The sequence below is a fragment of the Eublepharis macularius genome, chromosome 11 (genome assembly GCF_028583425.1).
Source record: "Eublepharis macularius isolate TG4126 chromosome 11, MPM_Emac_v1.0, whole genome shotgun sequence".
NCBI classification, from domain to species: Eukaryota; Metazoa; Chordata; class Lepidosauria; order Squamata; family Eublepharidae; genus Eublepharis; species Eublepharis macularius.
In genome coordinates, this window is record NC_072800.1 from 88,327,687 (window position 1) to 88,354,749 (window position 27,063).

Sequence of the window (27,063 nt, forward strand, 5' to 3'; positions counted from 1 at the left end):
CCTCAAGGTTATAATATCCAGGGTCCTTTGGGAAGCCCTGTGAATTTCAGCTAGCACGGAGGGCAATCTAAACTCCCCTCTGTCTGAAGATCAGGGGGCGGGGCCACTAGCCATGTGACCATTTTCAAGAGGTGCCGGAACTCCGTTCCCCCTCGTTCCAGCTGAAAAAAAAGCCCTGGTGATGGCATATCACAAGTCAAGTTAATAGGTTTATACGGCACTGTAAATTTCCCTAATAAGAGCAAGACCTCAAGGTTATCTGAACACGTCTATCTTTTCCGCTCTGCCTCCTCAGTTGTGCACTATGAAATTGCTGTTGACTTAAGTCAATTAGATCTTCTTTAGGTAACAGAGGTCACCCCTCCAAAATTACATCAAAAATTTGCCCCCCCCCTTTATCATATACACAGACTGAAAGAGCTAATAACATCAGAGTTATTGTTCACATGTTCTAATCATTACCCGCTGGCATAAATTGCAAGTAACAAAGTGCAAAGCATTATATTATATGCCGTGTTCTATTGCATTAAGGCTTTGATAGAGAACGTGAGAGGGTAGATAAAAAAGAATTCTTCTCCCTTGACTACTAGACTAGAACTCCATGTTACCAATGAGCCCGCTTGGCAGGAGATTTCAGACAGACACTTCTACACTCAACGTATACTTAACTGATGGAATTCACAGTCCAAATTTGTGTGGCTGTCCCCTGGCTAAGATGGCTTTAGGAAGAGATCCATAAGCTATTAGGCATATTAGCCACCAGAGCATAAACGGAACTTTCATGTTTAGACATTGGCCGTTTCTACGCATCTTACCTTTTGCCGGCACATTGCAGAAGACAGCATCTTTGTGTGCAAAATCGCGCCAGGAAGATGCTGTTATCACGGAAGACAGCATCTTCTTGCACGATTTCACGCGATAGTAGCGTCTTCCTGGCGCGATTTTGCGTGTGAAGACACTGTCTTCCACGATGTGCCGGCAAAAGGTAAGACGTGTGGAAACGGCCATTCTGTATCTCTGAATGCCAGTTATTTGGGGAAGAGGAAGCAACTGAGGGACGCCCTGGCATCTGTGCCCTGTTTATGGGCAAGACAGGATATCTGATCCAGGTATTATATTCCCACGTTCCGTCACTTCTTCAGAATCTCTCGTTCACAATGTACTGCGTTGCACATTTCTATATTTAAAAATACGTCGAGGCTGTTGTAGACTAGGTGCCAAACAGAACACAGCAGTGGTGTCTTCTGCATCCAGTAATGCCAATCTAAGACTGTTGACAGTCAACTGTCGTTTAGTGGGGCACTGCAAAAGGTGTACGATCTAGGTGCTAATTTCAATGAGAAATCAAGCCTAAGCCACAAAGCGCGCAGCTGGCATCATGTTCACTGGTTATCATGTTAACCCTGTCCACGATCCAGGCCACAGTTTGCAAGCCCAAACTTTTGGCACACCGAGAGGCTCAACGAAACCTAAGTAAAGCAGCGGTGGTTATTTTCAGGTAGGGAGCCATGTTGGTCTGCAGTAGAGGAGCAAGATTCGAGTCCAGTAGCACCTTAAAGACCAACAGGATTTTCCAGGGTTTGAGCTTTTGAGAATCCATCTCTCTTTGTAAGATATCACAACAACCCTGTGAGGTAGGTTAGATTGAGAGATTTAGGTGAACTGCCGTGTTGGTCTGCAGTAGAACAACAAGATTTGAGTCTAGTGGAACCTTAGAGACCAACAATATCTAACAGCCAGTTTGGTATAGTGGTTAAGAGCGTGGGACTTTAATCTGGAGAGCTGGGTTTGATTCCCCACTCTTCCTCTTGAAGCCAACTGGGTGACCTTGGGTCAGTCACAGCTCTCTCAGAGCTCTCTCAGCACCACCCACCTCACAGGGGATAATCATGACATACTTTGTAAACTGCTCTGAGTGGGCATTAAGTTGTCCTGAAGGGTGGTATATAAATCAAATGTTATTATGTTATTATAAGATTTTCAGGGTATGAGCTTTTGAGAGTCAGAGCTCCTTTTGTCTGATACTCTTGAAAGTTTCTACCCTGAAAATCTTGTTGGTCTCTAAGGTGCCACTGGACTCAAATCCTGCTAGGCTGGCAGCGTGTGACTGGCCCAATGTTACCCAGCAAGAGCAACAGTGAGCCAAGCTACAAGAGATAAATTACGCGAGGATGTGCCAGTGAAGAGAGTCACAATGTTAGCAGGGAAGCTGAATTTAAAAGAGATCAGAAGGTTTGGTCAATTTCCCCTCTCTACAGAGCCAGGGGAGATGCTCCTGAGAGGGTTTGTCAATTTCCTCTTTGCCTCCAGAAGGCTCAGTAGTAAGTTTCACCTCCCCTTCTTGGAGGCGAAGAGGAAATTGACAAACCCTCTCAGGAGCATCTCTCCTGGCTCTGTAGAGAGGGGAAATTGACCAAGCCTTCCGATCTCTTTTAAAACTCAGCTTCCCAGCTCACACTGCGACTCCCTTCACTTGCACATCCTCGTGTAATTTATCTCTTGTAGCTAAGCTCTATGTGAGGATTCAAACCCAGGTCCTCCCAAATCTCAGTCTAGCACTGAAACCACTACACCACACTGCCTCACAGATGACACAGTGTCAGTCTCCAAGGTGGTTCGAATCTGCTCCAGTCTGCAGTCGGCCCCTCTCTCTCCATTTCCTGTTCCTGGCCGCTCCTGTGCTGGTATCACTGCAATACAAACAAGAACACCGGCAGATCCGCAAAGGTGCACCCATCCCTTTGAAAGCATGACCTTTGCAGGGGCAATGAGGGACGACTTGAAAAAAAAATGCATTGCAAAGGAGGGGCATTTGTAGCAGGACAATTGTAGTGGGATTCATCCACGCACACCCTCCAGCTCCCCTAGAGCTTGAGAGCCCCATTTCCATTATAATAATGAAAACAACTTAGCATTTAAGTAGCCAGTTTCAGATTTTTTGGGTTCTTCCCAAACATTGCTATAAACATAACTACTGCCCAGGTTAACCTTCCCCGTGTCATTCATCTGTTTCTTCATTTATTCAATCGATAGCAGAAAGCCTCGGGGCAACTCGCGACAATTAAAAGCCCAAAATTTAACCCAACTCGACAAAACAAAACTAATTAAAAAGTCCAACAGCGCCACTGCAAATCTATGTTGGTCACGGCAGTCAAGATTTAGAGAGAGCGTGGCATGGTCAAAGCCATTTGATGAGTTTGTGGCCAAGGCAGAATTCAAATGGAGGTAGCTCTTAGCCACTATAGGATAAATCTCACAGACCCACTGTGTTGTGTTATGTGCCATCAAGTCACCTCCGACCTATGGCGACCCTATGAAGGAAAGACCTCCAAAACACCCTATCATTAACAGACTTGCTCAGATTCTGCAAACTGGAGGACGTGGCTTCCTTTATTGAGTCAACCCAGCTCATTTTGGGTCTTCCACTTTTCCTACTGCCTTCTACTTTTCCTAGCATTATTGACTTTTCCAGAGAATCTTGTCTTATCATGATGTGACCAAAGTACGATAGCCTCAGTTTTGTCATTTTTAGCTTCTAGGGAGAGTTCAGGCTTGATTTGATCTAGTACCCACTTATTTGTCTTTTTGGCCGTCCGTGGTATCTGCAAAATGCTCGCAATTTACTTTAGTGGAAGGAGCCTCCCCTGATGCAAGAGGCTTGGAATGGATGTCTTGTGACGAGGGTCTTGCCGGGGAACGGACCCCCAGGATTCAACCCTGTGCTATCTTATACTCAGGCCCTTAAAATAACTTTTAGAACAACACATCTGACACAGGACAACTGCACTTTCTCAGGGAACATTACCGCTTCACCCAAGTTCTTAATCATACCATCAACCTGATCAAATCAGCAATCTGTTTGCCACGTTAATTAGCTCCTTTGGCACAGGAACTGTCCCCCAAATTGGGCCAGCGCTTCAGGACATCACGATGCAGCGTATGTCCTTAACTTTCGTGCTAACACAGCACGATTCACACCTGAAAGCAAATGGCTCCAGACCACTGAACGGGGCTTAGTTGCCCCTTCACACAGCTTTCAGCCCCCCTCTCGTTTGCAAAATACAGCCAAGAAAAGAATAAGCCCCCCCCCTTTCATTCACAGTTTATTTATGGGCGAAGAAGTGATTTTAATCTACATTAGTCACTGTAACCAGATTAGCCCCAGATTAAATCACGGCAAGACATCCGCGCAAGATTTCAAACAACTTGGTCATCTTCTCAAGGAGGCTAATCGCAGGCCATGTTGGGAAGTTTTTCAAGACTCTAATGCATTCCTGGGAGCATCGAGTCCTTGCAAGCTTTGCAGAACATCTGCGGTGTTCTCTTGGGAGAATCCTAGATACCCCTTGGAAGCTCCTTTCACAGGACAGAATAACACGCACAATCTCGTTGCAGCACCAGATTTTTATTCCCTCCCTTTGCATCAATATCAGCACATTCCTAACTGTGTGCCGGCCCTTGTTTTCTCTTCTGGGGCTCAGTCCCTGGCAATATGAAGTCCGAATGAGGTGGGGAGTGCCTCTGAGCATGGGCAAGCTGCCTCCTGCCTGACCAATCACAAGCAGTTCTCAAGCATCTGGAATTAGGCGAGAAGGATTTCAGGTCAGCCCGTCTAGACTGGAGGCACGCTTGAGCACTCATTTCAGAAATTAAGCGTCACTTGTGTGCCAAGACTGAGCATATGAGATGCGAATTCAGTATAATGATGGGCATAAGGAGCGTATTTTAAGAGTCGAGTCGTGTGGGTCCATCGAGCTCAGCATAGTCTCTCCTGATGGACTGTGGCTCTCCGGGGCCTCAGGCAGAGCAAGGTCTTTCTAATTCACTGGCCATTTCTACCACTGGACCTGGAACTTGCTGCACTCCAAAGGAGCCACCGTCCCTCTCATGAAAGCAGGCAACAAATCTGACTTACATTCCCATATCATAGAAACATTCTCAGAAGCTACACGATGAATGCAGAGGAAATGCTTTCACCAGAATGCTGGTTTTCCCCCCCTCTCTGTGTTCAAGTTCATTTTCACCACACATATTCAAAATCTGGGTGAGGTTCCTATTCCCTGGTGATAGTGACAACCCCAGAGGAATTTCGGGAATACCAAAAACAAAGATTCATTCCCCCAGTTCAGGGCATAAGCCAAATGAATGCCAGCAGCCAGATTTAGGTGCCCACCAACTTTGACTGGGTTTCAGCTACTCCCAAAAAGTGTCTGTGATTTTGGATGTTTACTATAATGTATATGAGATCTTGGGAGTGGCAGCTTGAGAAACAGCAAGAAAGCTGGAACGAGGTTTACATAGCACCCAAGACTCCCTGATCCTGAAATGGCATTTTTTTTTACCCCAAAGAATCCAAATTTGACCTCACAGAGCAGACAGCTTCACTCCTGTGCAAGGCAAGACACACACAGAACAGGTAAATCGGGCATTTCATTACCCTTTCTACACTTGAATGAATAGCATCCAATGTGCATCTATTGTGCAAACAAGGAAATATATGTTGTATCTCTCGGTATGCACCCACACTTATAAGATCGCACCTGTGACATTCACAACAGTTCACTGGCATGCACTACCTTTCCCCTATGTCCTTAGAAATATCCAGCTCCCTTTTTGCCCCAAGAAAACCTATTAGATAAGTCAATGAACCTGTAAAAAAACCAAAGCCAGCAGCCGTAACCCCATGTCATCGGAGAAAGGAATTTTGCATACGTCCTTTGGAATGCAGCTTCGGAATTCCCAAGAAAACAGTTAAGCAGGAGAAACCGTTCGTATTCCTTGCCCAGCCTTCATCAGAAGGACTTCCCCCCATGCCAAGATAGGAGCGAAGAACACTGTGAGCCTGACAAAGAGGAAAAGAATCACCGAGTTGCACTTACTGGTGGTGTTGTATTTGATCCCGTTAAAGAACTCCGGACACGGTCTCTCCACCAGCTCCCCGGCACTGGTTCTAGGCCAGCAGGTCCCGATCTGGTCCGTGGTGGCATTGCAGTGGGGACCTTCAAGCCAAAGAAAAGGAAGAGAAACAAAAGAAGTGACTGGAGGAGAGCAGGCGGCAGAGCTAAGCAGACCATGACCCTAAGAGACTTTCGCAAGCTTTCCTCCCTGCCTACCGTCAAAGCCACTTTGCAAAGCATCCAAGAGGCTGCAGTTAGCATCTAATTCCTCGATAAAGTATTGAAGAATGATGGTCTCGTTCATCGTCCAGCCCTTAAGCTTTGGGAGGGAGGGAGGATGCTGAGCAAGCGACTCTCTCGTTTTTTTGTTTTGATCTCCAGGTCCCTCTCTGCCAGCTAAACCGAAGCGATCTCTGCCGGCGCATGTGGGTTCATTTCTCGCTCTCTGCCTCTGTGTCTTGCCGAGTGGGCGGGCTGGGTAGAGTGAAATCCTCCAAACCCCCCTAGCTTTAAACAGCAGCTCAGGAGCCAATAAAATCACAGCCAGTTCCTCAGCAAGGGGCTTTCTGCCCTCGCTCACGCTGTCCTCCCCTACCCGATGTTTTGGATGCTGTGTAATACAGCAGCCTACCCCCCCCCCCCGCGCGCTTCTGTCATTCTGCAAAATGTGCAAAAGAGAATTGCTTGGGAGGCCATTCCAGTCCCAGGAGCAAAACTGGGCTGTAAAGGATCAGCTCAGGAGCTAACCTTTATTAGGAATAAAGTTTATTATATACTGATTTTCCTGTTGCCTTAAACAGATTTGTTTACGTGCACCCCCTCCCCTTCTACAATCCCAGCCTAACTGCATTTTTTTCCTTAGTGACACTCTTTGCTTTTAGATTTGAACGTTATCATATATTCACCCTATCAGACAATTATCAGTTTGGAAATCTAAGTATAAAACAACAGAAATATATAAGTATAAAGAAAGAATCTTACACAAACCTTAACTCACAATGCCAACAAGATATCTAATATGGGTCCAAATAGGGCAAAATCTAACTTTATTATAAAATAAACCTGCTGCTTAAAGTTTTCTATGTATAATTGTTGTAGCAATATCATTTTATGTTACTGTCGTATGTATAAATGTTTGAAAAATAATAAAAATATTTTTTTGAAAAAAAACGTTATCATATATTGTAATTCGCTTACTGAGTCTTGGGTCCCAGTGAGAAAGGCAAAGTATAAATTAATGGTGATAATTAATGTGTAAGTATAAATTAATGATGATGACGATGACGATGTTGTCTATATGTGCCATTTGTCATTTGCCCAGAATATCCTCAAGCAATAAACATGATATGGCTTCCTTGCTCAGCCGAAACAGAGCCAAGCTACAAGTGATGCCTGACATAGGTTGGACACATGTCAGCTTCCTTCAAGTTTTGATGGGAAATGTAGGCCTCCTGGTCTTGCAGCTTGGCTCTCCATTTAATTGAAGTTTACAGAGTGGCAGTCTATGGGAGGGAGAACATGCGGTCAGGAGGGGAGTGCAGGCATTGAACGCTCACCGGGCGCCCCTGTGTGGAGGGGTTTCTGTAAACTTCAATTAAATGGAGAGCCAAGCTGTAAAACCAGGACGCCTACATTTCCCATCAAAACATGAGGGAAGCTGACAAGTGTCCAACCTGTGTCAGGCATCACTTGTAGCTTGGCTCATAGACAATTGATTCTGCCAGCTCCCCCTTCTCAACTACACTTCCTCAGACTACGAGTCCTGCATTGATAAGAGACATCACAGTGATAAGATGAAAGGCACTTTGCACATGCTCAGAGAAACTCTGCTGCTGTAGCAGCCTGTACATGCATGGGAAGATCAGTGTTAGATTTTTTTTTTTTGGTTTACTATGTTTATACTCCGCCTTTCTTGCTAATACTCAAGGAGGATTACACAGAGCAAGCCAATGCAATCAATAGGATGAAACGCCTCTTCAGCAATGCTGTGATGAAGGGCTGCCATATAAAGGATGGCGCGGAGTTGTTTTCCATTGTCCCAGAAGGTTGGACCAGAAGAACTTCCTGACAGTTAGAGCGGTCCCTCAGAGGAACAGGCTTCCTCGGGAGGTGGTGGGATCTCCTTCTTTGGAGGTTTTCAAGCAGAAGCTAGATGGCCAACTGACAGCAATGCTGATTCTGTGAACTGGGCAGTTCATGGGAGGGAGGGAAGGAAGGGGTGCATCAGTGCTGAGTTCTCGTGGCCCCTTCTTACATGCCCGGGGTAATGCCGATTGCCATTTTGGGGTCAGGAAGCAATTTTCCCCAGGCCAGTTTGGCTAGGGGTCCTGATGGTGCTTTGTCATCTTCTGGGCATGGAGCATGGAGCAGAGGTCTCTAGGAGTAGGGGGCAGGTAGTTGTGAATTTCCTGCACTGTGCAGGGGGTTGGACTAGATGACCCTGGAGGAACCTTCCAGCCCTATGATCCTGTGATTCTATGAAGAAATGGAACGCCCTTGGGTGCGGTTGTAGTCGAATCACTGGGCAGTTCTGATCCATTCAAAAACACGCAGCAGATGTTGTCATTCTCTTGAAGTTGTCCTCCTCTTGAATATTCCTAGCACTTGGAATGCCTTGGCTTTCTGCCAAAGAACTTTAGTGGTTCTTAAATACAAACTTCTGAATCAGGGCCAAAACACAACCCTGACCCAGCATTTGAAGATGCAGAAGAAGCTAATGGGGGGAAAGCTCAACCCCCCTATTATCCCCAGTAATTTTAAGAGAGCCGGTTTGGTGTAGTGGTTAAGAGCGCAAGACTCTAATCTGGACAGCCGGGTTTGATTCCCCACTCCTCCACTTGAAGGCAGCTGGGTGACCTTGGGTGAGTCACTTAAGAGTGGCAGGACTCTAATCTGGACAGCCGGGTTTGATTCCCCACTCCTCTGCTTGAAGCCAGCTGGGTGACCTTGGGTCAGTCACTTAAGAGTGGCAGGACTCTAATCTGGAGAGCCAGGTTTGATTCCCCACTCCTCCACTTGAAGCCAGCTGGGTGACCTTGGGTCAGTCACTTAAGAGCGGCAGGACTCTAATCTGGAGAGCCGGGTTTGATTCCCCACTCCTCCACTTGAAGGCAGCTGGGTGACCTTGGGTCAGTCACAGCTCTCTCAGAGCTCTCTCAGCCCCACCCACCTCACAGGGTGATTATTGTTGTGGGGGTAATAATGGCATACTTTGTAAACCGCTCTGAGTGGGTGTTGTCATCCTGAAGGGCGATATATAAATCTATTATTATTATTATTATTATTATTATTATTATTATTATTATTATTATTATTATTATATCTCTCCCCCTGCAAAAAAAAATTGGGCTCTACATGACCTGGCAGCTGAGAGGATCGGCAAAGGATAACTAGCATTAGTAGGGTTGCCAACCTCCAGACGGGGACTGGCAATCTCCAGGAATTACAACTGGTCTCCAGACTACAGGGATCAGTTCCCCTGGAGGAAATGGCTGCTTTAGAGGCTGGGCTCCATGGCATTATACCCCACTAGGTCCCCAAACCTAGTGCCCTCCCCAAACCCTGCCCACCCAGATTCCCCCCTCAAATCTCCAGGAATTTCCCAACTGGGAGTCGGCCCCCTGCCTAACCATTCAATTTATCTTGTATATTTTTATTCCACTCTTCCTTCAAAGAATGGAGAGCTGCAGAACCATTTTATCCACAGAACAATCCTGTGAGATGGGTGAATTGGCACGCATGCAACTGAGCTAAGGTCACGTAGGGAGCTTTATAGCTGTGTGGGGACTGGAACTCAGTTCTCCCAGACTACCATCCTCCCTCTAACCACTATACCAACTGCTGGCTCTGGAGATCCAGTGGAGTCCTGTGAACATTCATCAACAAGGTTTGGATTTGCAAAGTCTTCTCTGCAATATCAGCGTAGTATAGTGGTTAGAATGTTAGACTAGGACTTGAGAGACCTGGGTTTGAATTTCCACTTTGCCATGGACGCTCGCTGAGAGTCCTTGGGACAGTCACACATTCTCAGCTTAGTCTACCTCACATGGTTGTTGTGAGGATAAAGTGAAGGACAGGATGAAATGATGTAAGCTGCATTGGGTCTCCACTGGGGAGACAACCATGGTATGGATGAAGTAAATAAATGTTTCCTCTCCCTTCAAAGTCTCTCACACATTCCTTACTCACACACACACAAACTCAATTCGCATTCCAAAAGTCACATTTGAATCCTTAAACTCTTGTTGCTGATCAGCTGGTGTGTGTGTGTCTGTGTTAAGTGCCGTCAAGTCACCCCCAACCTATGGCGACTCTATGAATGAAAGACCTCCAGAACGTCCTATCATTAACAGATTTGCTCAGATCCTGCAAACTGGAGGACGTGGCTTCTTTTATTGAGTCAAGCCCTCTCATTTTAGGTCTTCCTCTTTTCCTACTGCCTTCCACTTTTCCCAGCATTATTGACTTTTCCAGACAATCTTGTCTTCTCATGATGTGATCAAATTACAATAGCCTCAGTTTTGTCATTTTAGCTTCTAGGTAGAATTCGGGCCTGATTTGATCTAGTGCCCACTTATTTGTCTTTTTGGCTGTCCATGGTATCCGCAAATCTTTCCTCCAGCACCACATTTCAAATGAATCAATTTTCTTCCTGTCAGCTTTCTTCACTGTCCAACTTTCACTCAGCTGGTGACCCCATATCATATCCTTGAGATTGTGTGTATGAATTACTGAGAACACTCAAAAAATCCTGCACAGATTCACAGTGGACTTAATGTTTGTAGACTGCTGCACACCAGTTGTTCTTTTCCCAGACCCAAAACCAAGGCACTCAGACGTATTCCCAGACACCTGAAACTCACACTGGAATTCCACAACTTGGAATTCCAGATTGTAACCTCTCTACTCCAGAATTCCAGATTGTAACCTCTATCCTGTCCTCCCTTCCAAGGCAAAACATCTCCCCACTACAACCCTGTATGCTAGGTTAGGCTGCGCGTGGCTTGCCCAAGCTCACCCCATGAGATTGATGGCAGAGTGGGGAATGAAACCTGGGTTTCCAGTTATGCCACTTACTACGAGTCTCTCTACAGGAGACATCTGACAAGTGAAGAACATGTTGGGAGATGCAATGTTAGCCAGGAAGGGTAATCTAAAAAGACAAAGACATGAAATGAACAGAGCCTTCAGGGAGGTGAAGATGAAATTAACAAACCTTCTGAGGAGTGATCTCTGTGGGTTCTGTCTTTTTAAACTACACTTCTCAGCTAACATTGCGACTCCCGACATTTGAGGAACATGCCGAGGTGTCTCGTGTAGAGAGACTCTACATCACACAGCAACTTGATCATAAGAAGCCCCCTTATCGAACAAGCAAAAGTGGGGGGAACTGGCCTGGATTGGGTCTCTCCCTTCTCCCCGCACCGTTTCTCTAACTGATCTTGATACCCCTTCTGACTGCTTCAAGCCTCGGTAGAGCAAAACACGCACATGTCTGTATTGTACCAGTCTTGCTTTCCAAAGCAGTGGGGTAAGGAGTGTGGGGGGAAAGCATTTTCAATCATCGATACAGGAGGAAGTATTTACAGAATACAAACAAGATACGTATATCTCCGGGCCAAACAGGGCTAGCAATTCCAGGTTGGAAAATTCCTAGAGATTTGGGGGGCGCTGCCTGGGGAGAGCAGTTTGTGGAGGGCAGGGACCTCAGCAAGATTTTGATTCCATAGAATCCACTGCTCTCCAAGGCAGCTGCTTTCTCCAGAGGAACTGATCTCTTTAGTCTGGAAATCAATTGTAATTCCAGGAGATCTCCAGGCCCCACATGGAGGTTGATATTGTGCATACAATAAATAATACAATTAAGAACAGTCAACATGCAAACAAATCCAGCTGGTAATGTGCAACCATATACATGTAAGTCCAACTGGTAAAGTTCACCAGTCCATGAGCATGTAAGGAAAAAATTCCTAGTATATTGCACAAATGCCAAAGCAGTGGCCTCCAAATCCAAAGATCCAGCATAGGTGCTGTAGCTGAGCGTTTCTTCAGCCCTGTAGTTCCTGTACACCGGAATTGTTTGTAGTTTCTGGTCAAATATCCGGTGGGGCCCGATCTTAGTTAGGTTCCCACTTGGAGGTTGGCAACCTAAAGGCCAAAGCAAGATGATTTCCACATCCTACCTCTTCTAAAAATATTTTAGTGAGAATTTTAGAAATGGTATTTTATCTTTTAAATTTAAGATAGGCCGTTTCCACACACAGAAGATCACGTTTTCTCGCGCGTCACATAACATCGCGCAAATCTCGAGCGAGAAAACGCGATCTTCCGCGTTTTTTTCACGATCTTCTGGGTTGTTACGAGCAGCGGGGAGCCGTGTGGAAACAGCCATAGATAGGGTAAGAGATGACATGTACACTTTTTATTTTTAATTTCGTTGACAATGTTGCATTGTGTTATTTATAGAGCACTTTGGAAATCTAGTTGGTCTTTAAAGTGCTATTGGACCCAGATCTTACTCTTTCTCAGTGAGACTCAAGGCAGATTACACAGTTAAGTCAATGAGAACATTGGCTGGGACATTCAGTAAACGTTACAATAAAGTAAAGATAGCAGAGATTTGAAAACAAAAACAAAAACAAAAATCCAATACAGAGCTGAAGAGCAATATTGAAACAACATAGGCTTATGTTTTCTGTATCATTATGACTCTCCATTATTAAATCATTTCAAGAGCGATTAGACTGCTTTGGAATAAAAATCTTAACATGGAGTGATCTTTGGCGGAGATACAAAGTTTTCACATGACATCTGGAATAAATAAAATGTCTGACCCCTCTTCAATCAGAGGGCTGATTACCTGTGAGATATTATTATTATAATAATCTCAATACAGCCTTGTGATTTAATAGTTAATTTGTCGCTTTGGAACAGTCAAAGAGCCTTTTGGTTTCCATGCGCCTGTTTTAAAATAAGTGCTCCCTCCTTGGATGGCAATCCTAAGTAGAGTTACTCCAGTCTAAGCCCATTGAAATTAATGGGTATAGATTGGAGTAATTCTGTTTAAGATTGCACTGTTTATCAGTCTGGTCAAGCAAAAAAAAAAAATCCTTCTGGTCTCAGCACTTAGAACCGTATCTAACATTCTCCGGTCAAGCAAACTTCTTTTTTTGGCAGACTGGAATCTACAGGGCAAATAGCTTCCTTAATATTATGTAATGAAATATGACAGTGAGCTGGGAAGATTTTCAGAGCTGTGCCCCCATGCAGATTTGTGGTAATGAATGCTTACGGCACAACGAAAATGAGAAAGCATTTATTGCCAACAAAACAAAAGATTCTAATAGGCCGTATAAAAAAACTCTTTTCCCAGTAACTCTGCTGGCGTCTTTTATCCGAGGCATAAACTCATTTTGCCGTTTTCTGGTCCTATAAAACTTGTGCAAGTGAATCCTATTACTCAAGGGAAATGATAAAGTGTTGCTGAGAAGCTCCAAGAAAGATCTGGCGGAACAATACCTAGGCGCAGAACTGTCAATCTCGGGAGATGCGCCATTATCAGATGCTAAGAATGTGTGCGTGAAAAACCGATAAACTAAACCTTGCATTAATCAAACGGCTTTTCCCTCCTCCTTTTTCGATTAGCTGCTTTGCATTTTGAGCAGCATTGCAGGTAAATTTGGGGTTTGGTCTTTGCTGTGGCAAATACACAGAATGTGAAGGGGAGACTCACAGGCCCAAATTCTGGGGGTGCGGAGAATTCTGGGGTTTCAACTAGAAACTCAGAGGGAGGGTACTGTCTTAGCAGGGTATCTGGGACTGCGGCCTACTTTAGACATCTCAAACGAACCTCGTTTGTGATGAGAGAGAGCCAAAGTTTGCCTGCATAGTATATTTTTACTCTGCCTTTCCTCAAGGAGCTCTGACTGGTATACGTGGGTCTCCCATCCACGTTTTACAACAATCGTTCACAATAGTCTTGTGAGGTAGGCCATGTTGAGAGCGAGCAACTCGTCTGAGGTCACCCATTGAGCTTTATGGGAAGGTGGGTGGAAATTCAGGCTAGGATCTGGGACACCCAAGTTTGAATCCCTGTGTGACCTTGGGCCAGTCACATACATTCAGCCTAACCTACCTCACAGGCTTGTTGTGAGGATAAAATGGAGGAGAGGAAAATGACATAAACTGCTTTGGGTTCTCATTGGGGTCAAAAGCGGGGTAGAAACAAATCAAATAAAGTGGAGGTTTCCTAGTCCAATACACTAACCATTGCACATTTCTGCCTCTCTTTGAACTCGGCTGGTTGCTTTAGAATTCTGGTGTATAAGTAAAAAACAAACAGTAACTTGTTAAAGTGCCTGATTTGGGCATCTTAAAAATTGCAGTTTATTGAAGATATTCTAGATTGCAATGTTAATGGAACAAGCAAGGGAAAGCTGTTGGCGTGCTGTCACCGATAACAAACTGGAAAGGCTAAAAGAGGAAAGGTGACAGAATTTGGAGCCATTCAGTGTAGAAAGATGATATCAAAAAGAATTGTAGTTACGTAGTTTCCAGAATCATACAATTATGCAGGATTCTGAAGGGGGAAAAAAGAACGACTTTTCTCTCTCCTGCGAGGAAATTGACATGTAGTAGGTTCAGGAGAGACAAAATGATATACTTCTCACAGAAGACATGGGCCGTTTTCACACTACTAACCTGCTTCTGCAACGTTGTGCAAAAAACGCGGAAGATAGCGTCTTCTTGCGAGAGTTTTGCACAATGTTGCACAAAACTCTTGCAAGAAGATGCTATCTTCCGCATTTTTTGCACAACGTTGCACAATATTACAGAAGCAGGTTAGTAGTGTGAAAATGGCCATGATCAGCTTGCAGAACTCACTGCCACAGGACATGGTTATGATCATGAGTTTAGATGGCTGTATAAGGACATTAGTGTCATATATGCCTGTCTGCATATCTGCCATGAATGTAGTCTGTGTTATGTGCTGGTCCTCTGAGGGCATGAGAAGTTTCTTATTGATGTTAAGGCAGTAGGTTATCTCGGAAGTATTTACTTTCTCTTTCCCCGCTGCCTCCAGCAAGTGTCCTTGAAGGCCGGCTGCGGCCAGCTCGAATGTATCCTTGGGAACTGAGATGATTTCATTCTTTGTTCTGTCTAGCCTAAACCTAGTTTCTCCTCGTCACCCCACTAGCTCGTTCGCGCCCAAACTTTAACGGTCCCTATCCTGATGGCGGGGACCTTCCCTATAACTAACACTACTGACCCCATCCACATCACTTCTGCCAATTCAGTTGTCTGAGCACCTTGAACCTAATGGATCTCTAATAAAGTTACTTCAACCAATACACCTTTGTGTTTGTTGTGGAGAACTTGGGGAATCTACCTGCCAAGGACTGACAATTAGATTACTTCAGGAAGGAGAGATCTGCCAATAGGTGTTGACGATGATGGCTAAATGGAATATCCATGTTCTCTCTGAATACCAAAAGCTAAGTGGACAAAGCAGAGGGAAGGTTTGGCCTGTATACAGATAAGAACATAAGTACTGGCAGTCCATCAAGGCCACCATCCTGTGTCACAGTGGCCAACCAGATGTCCTGGAGGTAGGGTTGCCAGACCAAGACTAACAATCATTGGGAGTGTTGAGGAGTAGGGGAATGGAGCAATGTTGGCACGTCACTTCCACCTGGAAGTGATGTAGAGTAGCTCTAGGAATTGCTGGAAACTCTATGGTAAAACACGACACTAGATTAGAGGGGAGCCTTGGTTTGATCCAGCAAAGCTCTTTCTCAGTGATTTCTGAATGCAGCCTAAGAGCCTATTTGAGCCAAAAGACTGAAACATCAGATATTGCAATAGTAGTATGAAGTAGTATGAAGCCCTGGGATTTGCTAGGTCTGGTATAAATATCATTCTTCTGCCTTGGCCTGGTCAACAGAGCCAGTGTCTGTCTTTTTTAACAGAAATGCACAATGGACTCTGTATTGTCCCGAGCTTTGCAATTCCAGTACAGAAAAAGAAGGGTACATATCATTTTCTAACAGATATCGACTCTATACTGATCTTGGACTTACCTGGGACATTTGCTGGAAATAATTATATCAATCATATTAACTGTGTACTATATTTTATTGAGGGTTATGAATGGGACTGTTGTATTTTGATTAACTGCTTGAACTTTTGTATTGGTTTACCTCTTGATCACCTTTAGGCATTTGCACTTTAAAAATATCGGGTGATCTGAAATTAAAAACTAAAAATGTACATAAATATTTATACATTGATATATCTATATATCATTACTCTCTGTGATTTTCCTCTTTGAACTAACCGCTATGGCCTGGAGATCAGTTGCAATGCTGGGAGATCTCCAGCCACCACCTGGAGACTGGCAACTTTATTAGCTCCTATCTCTGACATGAGATCAGTAAGTGGCCTTGGATAACCCCCCTTTCCCCCCCCATCAGCCCCTATACTGTGGAGAAAATAACAATGTTGATCTTGTTCACCGCTTTGAGTGGGGCACTAATCTGTCCTATATAAGCGCACTGCTGTTATTATTATTATATTATTACAGGTTCTGCCCTGGCTCTACCCTGACCCATTAGATTCCTCCAAGTTCCTTCTCCATTTCCAAGCTCTGGTTCTGCCCCAACAGACCAGATTTAGTTCTCGTGCCGTGTTGCACTATGGAGCTGCTTGCCCTGTTTCCACTTCACTTCCGCCCCATCCAAAGTTGGCAGCCCTCCTACCGAGCTCTGCAGCCAGTGACACATTATTATGGGCTGAGTGATTCCGCGTGCTGAATTCCACCTAATTAAGCATTGGAAAATCAATGTTCGCACTGCAAATAACGGCCAGGTCCATTTCCTTGCCACTAAACACCGGCTATTATAATAATTCTCCCTTGATTTACCAGACAACACAAGAACTTCTTGGCGTGAAAAAGTAATCGCAACTAAGGAAGCCCATTTTGGAAAATGCATTTGTTCTGATGGGCCTTTTTAATCCGAGCCAAGGGGAAGAGATAAGAAGCGGCAACTTTTTTTGCAGGTAACAATCATTTCAACTGGTAAGAACTGGTCGCCACACAGAGTGAATCTATCGGGGATCCCAAACAGCTAGTCCCTCACGGTTTCTCTCACATGGGTACCTTAGACTGAAATTCATAGATGTCTAGAAGACTGCTGGCACCAATCCATCTTGAGGAATGGAAGAAACGTTCATTAACATATAAGGGATCTGCTCCAGAGTAAACATTTAATGAAACTGTTATCTCTCTACCCCTACTGGAATTTGTATCTCCTATCAACTCTATCAAGCCTCTATTCTACCTATTCATCAATCCTGTTTTTATCCTATGCTTCCTCTGGCAGTATACTATTTTACTATCAGTTGTATTCTTGTGCGGCCCTCGCAATTGTAGTGATATGTTTTTCAGTTTTAACGTATAATATTTATTTGTTTTTAATGCTATAAACCGCTTCGGGCCTCGTTTGAGGGAGACAGATGCAGAGGAGTTAGCCGTGTTAGTCTGTGGTAGCAAAATCAAAAAGAGTCCAGTAGCACCTTTAAGACTAACCAATTTTATTGTAGCATAAGCTTTCGAGAATCACAGTTCTCTTCGTCAGATGCATGGTACAGAAACTGGTCAAATACAGAAGAGGAGGAGAGAGAAGAGGCACAGTCTCTGTATCAGGCATCTGATGAAGAGAACTTGATTCTCGAAAGCTTATGCTACAATAAAATTGGTTAGTCTTAAAGGTGCTACTGGACTCTTTTTGGTTTGAGGGAGAGGCAGTATAAAAGTCTAATAAACAAACAAACACATAAATAAAATACATGGTTCTCTTCGTCCCTTGTTAGGTTAAGCTGAGTGGGCTAGAACCACCCAGTAAACTTCAGGGTCATATGAGGATTTGGATCTCGGTCTCCTTGGCTAACGCTGCTCTGGGATATAGTCCCAGATCCTCAATTTCTCCCCCTGGCACTTAAAAAAGCGACATACTTCAAACAGGAATCACACCTAACATGAAGGAGTTGGCTGATGGCCATCAGACATGGGGGTCTCATGGACGGATGTCTTAAATTTCTGTCTCGTATGCATCTATGGATAAATAAGCTAGTGGCTTTGTCTAGAGTGCTGTTTCAATGCCCTAATTTTTAGTTGTGGTTTGGAAGGGACTGAGGTTAAGAATACTGGACTGGGACCTGAGAGAGTCAGGTTCAAATCTCCGCTCAGCCATAACATTCACTAGGTTACCATAGGCCAGTCACTAATTCACCCTAACCTATTTCACAAAAAAGCACTGAGAATAAAAGGTGGGGGACAGGGGGCATGCAGACCACCCTAGTAATTACCAGAGCTGTCTCTTTTAGTAATGGCTGGCCTGCAGGCTGTTCTATCACTGCAAACTGTGTTTAGCATTTTTTTAAGCTTCTGTAGAGATTTTTTCAGTCACAGCTCTGCCCTGCACGCTCTAATTTCCCAGTAGCCAATCCTGTGGTCCTCATTTTGAAAGTGAATTTCCTTTTTCCCATGTTTGAAAACTGTATTTTGCACAACCACATAGCAGAGCTGTGCTGCTAGTGGATTCCTCCCCAGAATTACAACTCTGGGGAGAACAGCAGAATTTGAGTCAAGCGGCACCTTAAGGACCAACAGGATTTTCAGGGCACAACTAAGGAAATCTGGAGAGATACGATGGCAGAATATGCAGCGATGGCAAAACTATCAAGCTATTTAAACAGAAAACCAATGAGAGAATTCGAAGAGAAATGGGGGAATTATTTTGCTTACAAAGGATAAAATGCATAAAATGTCTTAGTTTTAGAAACTAGAATAGAATGGTATACTGATGTTATAGATTGGATACAAGGTTAGGTTCTGATCATATTAAATTGGTTAAATATCTGTGATGAGGTAGAATGCATGATATGGAAACTTTGGCAAAATAGTTAAGTTAGATAGAAACGATCTGTGTAGAAGCATTAGACCATACTGAGATGTAGCAGTAAGAATGTACAGGGAGACCGCTTGTTTTGACCTTTAGTTGATCTAAAATTGAATATTGTGTAGGAAAAAGGTCGTATTGAGAAGACACACAGGAGTTGGAATAGGAGATGTAATATTGATGAACTCTGATTAAGGTATGTTCCGTGTACTCTGCATTTTATTATAACAACTCAGTGCAAAATCTTAATGTTCCTCTGACCCTGTTATTCTTTCTTCTTCTTTTGTACCCCTCTTTGTTCTGAAAATAATAATAAAAAAAGATTTTCAGGGCACAAGCTTTTGAGAGCCAAAGCTCCCTTCTTCAGATACCTGAAGAATCTGAAGATACTTGAAGAACCTGAAGGTATCTGAAGAAGGGAGCTTTGACTCTCAAAAGCTTGCACTCTGAAAATCTTGTTGGTTTTTAAGGTGCCACTGGACTCAAATCCTGCTGTTCTACTGCAGACCGACATGACTATACACCTGAAACTAGCTCTGGGGAGAAGAAAACGTCAGTCCGATGGGTGTTGGGATTAATATCTGGGAGACCTGAGTTCAAATCCCCCCCACTCACGGCTGCTGTAAAGCTTGGTTAGTGACGCTGAGCCAGTCACTCTAAACCTAGCCTACACAGTGGCCATTTCCACACACGTTGAATAACGCACTTTCAATGCACTTTAGCAATCCTTTGAAAGTGGATTTTTTGTTCCACATATGGAGTGATTCCGCACACGTTGGATAATGCACTTCCAATCCTCTTTATAGATCATTTGGAACGGATTTTTTTGTGTGCGGAACAAAAAATCCACCTCAAACGATCGATAAAGTGCATTGAAAGTGCATTGTCCAACGTGGGCAGAATCAGCCGTGGAAAAGCAGTTCCAAATGTTCACTAAAGAGTATTGAAAGGGGATTATCCAATGTGTGTGGAAGCAGCCATTGTGGAGAAAACAGAGGTGGGGGGTGAGGAAAGGTGGAGGGGAGATATAGATAGAAACACTATATAGGGATGAAATACAATCCAGGCGCAATCAAGTTGGTTGTGGACCATTCCTAACTGGAGATAGATGGACAGCACATGATAAATGGTGCACATCCCATTTCTATCCGTTAACTTTCTATAATAAGCCAACCACTCCCAGTTCCTGTCAATAGCAAGACTTATTGAACACTGTCTGTCTATCCGTTCTGCTGCGGCAGCGTGAGGTCTGACCCGAAGTCAGGGGATTCCTTGAATATGCCACTAACGATGACAGCTAAATTGATGCATTGCTTTTTAAATAGAAACTGTCAACAAATAATTAATGCCAAGGTGACACTCTCCGTTCCTTCGCATGACAATTTCATAGCGATGCTCATTAAAGCAAATATGATTTCCTTTTCTGGGGCGTTTTGGAAGCTGCCGAGCCTCATGCCATTCAATCTGTCTTTTCGCTTAATTACATATATGTGGCAATCTTATTTCCTCGTTGCTGGAGGAATCGCTGCGCAACCCCTGCTTGCATAATTAAGACAGGCTAAAAAAAAAAAGAGAGAGCGATCCAAGTGGAACGAGCATCTCCCACTGCATTGAGGGGAGAGCAAAAAACCATCCAAGACCCATCCACGTTTAAGAAAAAGAAACCATGAGCCAAACTACAAGTGAAGAATGACACAGGTTGGACACTTGTCAGCTTCACTCAAGTTTTGATGGGAAATGTAGGCAGCTTGGTGGAATGTTGGACAGGTGACAGTTGAAAAGTCCATTGGACGGCAGTCGGAGAGCCAAGCTGCGAGACCAGGACGCCTACATTCCCCACCAAAACCTGAGGGAAGCTGACAAGTGTTCAACCTGTGTCAGTCGTCACTTGTAGCTTGGCCCTATTTGTTTGCAAAAAAAACATTTGGAAGATCCAGATGCAATAGCCACTGGTGACACATGCTCACAGGTTGCAGAGCACATAGACGAATGTGTGGCCATGTGCCACCGCCCTGACTGGGTGAACGGCAGCTGCATGTTAGGAATTGGCTGTGGGCAGGGCTCATTTTGAGAGGGAATGTGCAGGAACGCAGTTCCAGTAGTTCTCCAAAGAGGTCACATGTCAGGTGGCCCCACCCACCTGATTTTGGGCCCGTTTCGGCCTGGATTTGGCCCAAAATGTCCAGGATCGGGCCTAAAACAGCCAGAATTGGTCCCAAAATGGCCAGGACCGGGCCTCTGATGGGTAGTGGATCACTCTCCCACTCAGCAGCGGCCCAATTCTGACCATTTTGGGCCCCTTTTCGGCCATTTTCAGCCCCTTTTTGCCATTTTGGGCCCAATTTCGGCCCTGAATGGCCAGGATTGGGTCCAAAACTGCCAGGATAGGTGATGTCAGAGGTGTGGCACATGTAAAGCAGTTATGCTAATGACACACTTCCAGTGATGTCAAGGGGTGTGGGATATGCTAATGAGTTCCTGCAGCTCTTTTTCTATGAAATGACCCCAGGCTGTGGGTTCTTTCTCATCAATGGCCAGTCCACCTGTGATGCAATGATAGTTTGCCCATAGGCATCTGTGAAAAAACTTAAAATTGCACTCTGTGAACGCACAGAGGTTAATCGAAAAACATCTTCACAGATAGGCAAAAGGTTACAAATCGCACTTTTCTTTCTGGCCTTCAGTTTGCCAGACTAGGTAGGTCCCGATTCAATATGATCAGATTCATGAGAGAGGCTAACAATTGTCCATCAGGGAGGAGGAGGGATCTTGGGGGGGGGGGCTCTGCCCTTTGCAAGAAAGGAAGCATTAATAAAGAAGGGCAGAGCCTTTACTTTAGAAGGAGAAAGCTCTAGAAACAGCAGAGACTTGGATTTAAAAACAAAAACAGGAATGGCTGGTAAAGAAAAGCCTAAATATGACCTACAATAGAAATCCGGTCACTTTAAGATTTGTTCTGCCAAACTAATATTGCACTAGTTGGAGACCTCAGAAGAGAAGACCACACATTGCTCATTGTAATATAACCCTTTGCTCAGCAGCTTTAAGACAGTTTTTGCACATCAAGATGCTCTTTTTTAATGTAGTCAATTACCAAGCAGGTAAGTTACACTTCCTTTTTCGGGTGTTATGGCGGTCAGTCTGCACTCACAGAAAAAGCCTAATTGGTCCTATGCGTCAGAGGAGGTGGGGAGGCGCCTGCCTGAACCAGAATGATTTCAACAAGCAAGACTCCTAAAGCATCCAGGGGCAGGTCAGACCTGGGCTCTTAAACAGACAAAGAAATCTTTGAGACAAAAAATTATATTTTATGGAGCACTTGAGAGGTAGCTTTCTAAAAGCGGGGTGCCCAGCCACGGTTCACCTTTCCTGCAGCCCACAAATTGTTTTTAGTAAGTGGGTAGGACCCGGTGGGGCTTTTGCCCAGCAGAGCTTCTTATTAGCCATTGGTGACCTCAGTGGCTCTGGTGAGCTTTTAAAATGCTGCTGCTGCTACAGCACAAAGAGCTGTGCGTAAGCAAGAAAATGTTTTAAAAGAAATACGTCCATTTTAAAACGCATCTTGTTGAATGGAACCGTCTAACATGTTGCTGAGTTACCATTAGAGTTATGCATTACCTCAGCCCCTGACATTTTGTGGTTGGCTCCACCTAGGGTTGCCAGCCTCCAGGTGGTGGCTGGAGATCTCCTGGAATTACAACTGATCTCCAGGTGACAGAGATCAGTTCCCCTGGAAAAAATGGCTGTCTTGGAAGGTGGATTTAGGGTTGCCAGCCTCCAGGTAGTGGCTGGAGATCTCCCGGAATTACAACTGGTCTCCAGGCCATTGAAATCAGTTCACCTGGAGAAAATGGCTACTTTGGGGGGTGGACCCTATGGAATTATGCCATGCCAAGGTCCTTTCCCTCCCCAAACCCCACTTTCTCCAGGTTTCACCCCCCCCCCCAGATCTCCAGGAATTTCCCAACTTGGAGCTGGCAACCCTAGGTGGACTCTAGGGCATTATAGCCACCTGAAGTCCCTCTCCCTCCCAAAGCCTGCCCCCTCCAGGCTCCATCACCCCAATCTCCAGGAATTTCCCAACCAGGAGCTGGCAACCCTAGCTCCACCTCTCGTGGCAGCCATTTTGTGGTTGGCTCTGCCTATTGAGGCAGCCATTTTATTCTTGTGCCCACTACACTGTGTCAGAATTCAAAAGTTGCCAGCAGGCTCAAAAAGATTGGGGACTCCTGTTCTCAAATATTCTGGTGGTGGAAGCCTTTAAAGGGTGTCTGCTAAATTCTTCATTATGTCTAACAGCTTGGGGCCTAGGAAAGCTAGTTAAATTCCACATTCCTTACAGCAGAATGTGTTACCTACAGGGGCTTGCTTTAATAATAACAACAACATTCGATTTATATACCGCCCTTCAGGACAATGCCTCACTCAGAGTGGTTTACAAAGTGTGTTGTTATTATCCTCACAACGATCACCCTGTGAGGCAGGTGGGACTGAGCGAGCTCTGGGCAGCTGTGATTGACCCAAGGTCACCCAACTGGCTACAAGCAGAGGAGTGGGGAATCCAACCTGGCTCACCAGATTAGAGTCCTGCCTCTCCTAACCACTACACCAAACTGGCTTCACCACAGCACCCATTCCTGATATCTGGCATGCTTGAATGCATGGCCTTGGGTCTCCATTTCTCATCCGCAAAACACGAATAGTAGCAACCTACCTCACAAGACTGTTGTTAGGGAAAACACATCCCTGACATTAAAGGTATTGTGAGTTGTTTGGTGACAGAATTACTGTAAGCGGCAACGAGCCCATGGGAAAGCATAAGACACAAGTGAACTAATAAAACCTTTGCAAGCGAAGAAGGTATGTTAAATGATACTCCTCCAGTGCATAATTATAAATTGTATATTGGAAACTGGCATTAATAGAGAGAAATTCATGATAAATAACAGTATAGTTTATATGACCTCAAGCATGTGCCCTTAGAACCCTAGACATCTCCAGTGAATCCATAAAATCTCTACACTAAAGTAACACTAAATTCCTGCTACACTCTTATCTCCCTTTCTTGAAAAGAATCCATCTTTCCAGGAAAAACTGCCAGAATACCTGGCCAACCCTACTTCTGATATCAAAAATAGATCTTTGAGCACACTTGAAAGACTTAAGATGCCTGCTATAATCCACCATTAGCAGAATGAGAAGTCTCTCCATTTGACCGAAGAACTCTCTCCCCTTTCCCACCGAAGCCCCCCATCCTCTGACATTTCGATTCCCTGTTTTGGCCACTGGAGGGCTCCCAGCATTTAGTACTAAAGAAAACATTGCAGGTAAGTGGAGAAAAGGAGTGTGGAGGGAGGAAGAGGGAGATCTCATTCCTAGAACGCAAGCACCAAGGGTTCCTATTTACAAGGGCCAATCCTTATTTCATGGTGATAAATAAAAAGTATGTTGGCCCCTGAACCCTAATTAAAGGATTCCATGTTTGGGCCGTTAGCAGAGTCTATCGTTTAGCAGAGGAAGCATGATTATAGGTGGTTGTGAGCTGGTTGTGCTGGCTGGTGTCTGTGTGCAGGAGAGAAAATAACAAAGGATATATAATTGCTTATATTTAGAAAGGAAATAAAAGATCCTTATTGTAGGAACTCCATGCTCTGATAAGAAAGGAGGAGAGACAGATCCTAACTACCTATCTAGTCTAAGGATGGGCATGGATGGCAGGGCAAGGCCTGCACCCATGCTTCCAAGATGGAGGGAGGGGAAGGAGAGAGATGTTGCCTGGAACAAAGTCAGGAAGAGAAGAGGTTAGAGGAGGAAAATCCTGAGAATAGCAATCTACATATCAAAGGACTGTCAGAGCAGTAAACAGTCAACAGAGTGCCCTGACCTCTCTGTCTTTCTAACTCTTTGGTTTGTCCCCTTCTGAAACCTGAGGAAAGGGACAGCGCTGAATCCTCCTCTTCCAATACACGGGCCCCATCAAATCCCCTTTTTTGTCCCCTTTGGAGAAGGTCTTGCTAGTGTGAATTGCTATAAATGTCATTCTTCAATTCCCTCCCCAGATTCTCCAGAATGTACATCTCAACAGTGATTGACTCCTTATTATCTCCAATGTTCAGGGATGCAGGAATGTGACGACGATGTGTGCCGTACACAGGTTGCCCTGTTATGCGCTGACGAGGCACTTTTTGACCGCTCACCTTGATTTAGCCCATCGTTAATTAAACAAATGAGTGCTGATTCAGTCTTTTAAACAGAGATTCGACCACAATTGGGCAGCCCTCTTCAGCTAGAAAATGCTCAAATGTTTTATTTTAATTTACACCCCACCATTCTGCCCTCATCTAGGTTGACCAAGGTGGCTAACAGGTAAAATAAGCATTCTAAAAATGCATATTTGAAACCCATGAAAATCAAACGAAAACACACCATTAAAGCAATTAAAATCAAAGCGACACATACAAAAATATAAAAACAACAATTAAAACATGGGGCAGGAAGAAGGATCACTTAGGAAATGCCAAAGGAAAATGTCAACAGAAGGGGACAAAGAAATCTCCCTACAGAAAGAGTTCCAGAATTCTGATGCCAAACTCGAGAAGATCCTCTCTCGGGTTGCCACCTGCCTAATCTAGGGCTGCCTGGTGGGGGCAAGAGATCCTCTGCTCCCAGTCCCCCCCCCCCCCGCACTGCCACTAATGGGGAAAAGGCCCAAGGAACCAGTCCGAGAGCCAGTTTGGTGTAGTGGTTAAGAGTGGCAGGACTCTAATCTGGAGAGCCAGGTTTGATCCCCCACTCCTCCACTTGAAGCCAGCTGGGTGACTTTGGGTCAGTCACAGCTCTCACAGAGCTCTCTTAGCCCCGCCCACCTCACAGGGTGATTTTCATGAGGATAATAATAACACACTTTATAAGTCACTCTGGGTGGGCATTAAGTTGTCCTGAAGGGTGGTATATAAATCAAATGTTGTTGTTGTTATTGTTATAAAAAACCTTCTGGGCCCGTGCACAGCAGGTGCGTCCCCACCGGTGCCTTCCTCTGGGCATAGAGTAGGGGGTCACTGGGGGTGGTGGTGGTGGGGAGATAGGTGTGAATTTCCTACAATGTGCAGGAGGTTGGACTACACTTAGGGTCTCTTCCAGTTCTACGATTCTATGATTAGTCCATGCCAGTTCCCCTGCCCACAGCTGGGCACAGCCTAGTGGCTGGCAGTGTGCTATGGAGACAATTTTCTTGGGTAGTGAGTGCCAGAGGAGGAAAGGTGGGAAAGCTGAAGACAGGGAAAGATAAAGATAGGTTGGCTGAAGGGTGGGCAGGACAGAATGAAGCAGGGAAAAGGGAGAGGCTATGGGGATTGCGAGAAGGGAAAGAGGAACGAGTTGGGAGAAGGGGAAATGAATTACTGCCGAGTCCTTGTGGGCCCCCTGCTTGTCAAGGTCTAAAAACAACACTGGGGCGGGGGGAGCATGTTGTTTAATTCTCCTGTGGACTGAATGGTACTGCCTTAGCAGGAATGAGAAAATTCTGTTGGGTGTTCTGATATCCCATTATTACAAAAGGTCTTGGTAGGGTCGTCATGTGTCAGAGCAGAACCACAAGTGACAAAAGGCACAGATTGGACACTTGTCAGCGTCCCTCAAGTTTTGATGGGAAATGGAGGCATCCTGGTCTTGCAGCTTGGCTCTCCGACTGCTGTCCAATGGACTTTTCAACTGTCACTTGTCCAACATTCCGCCAAGCTGCCTACATTTCCCGCCAAAACTTGAGGGAAGCTGACAAGTGTCCAACCTGAGTCAGGCGTCACTTGTGGTTCTGCTCTGTCTTAAAAAAATCATTATCAAATGAAGTCCTGTCAGCATCTCACACCTTCTCTGTGCTGGGTACAATGTTCAAAACTGTCAAAGATGTTTGCTGATGGGGTGGAAAGACTTCAGCAGATTATGCCTATGTGTGGGAGACTTGTTTGAAGATTAGAGGGAAATATGTAAGTATAATTAATTTAATCTTACATATCTTACATAGAACCCAATTGGTGTACTGCTAAGGTTTTGTGATTCTTCCATAACCAAGACACATCTCAAATCCACATTTTCATCAACTAGAAAGATCATTTCGAAATGGTATTCTTCACCTCCCCTTTGATAGGTGACTCAACATGTCCTGGACATTGGGCACAGCTGCATGTCTCTCTGTGTGTATGTGTAACTCT

At 44.7% G+C, this 27,063-nt stretch overlaps 1 protein-coding gene across 1 annotated transcript in view; it reads right to left on the reverse strand.

The window, feature by feature from the left end:
* CRHR2 (corticotropin releasing hormone receptor 2) overlaps positions 1–27,063 on the reverse strand; it is a 236,114-nt gene that overhangs the window by 192,158 nt on the left and 16,893 nt on the right. The window contains exon 3 of the mRNA XM_054990967.1: positions 5,880–5,999. Within this exon, the coding sequence (XP_054846942.1) occupies positions 5,880–5,999 (120 nt within the window). The remainder of the gene's footprint in view (positions 1–5,879; positions 6,000–27,063) is intronic.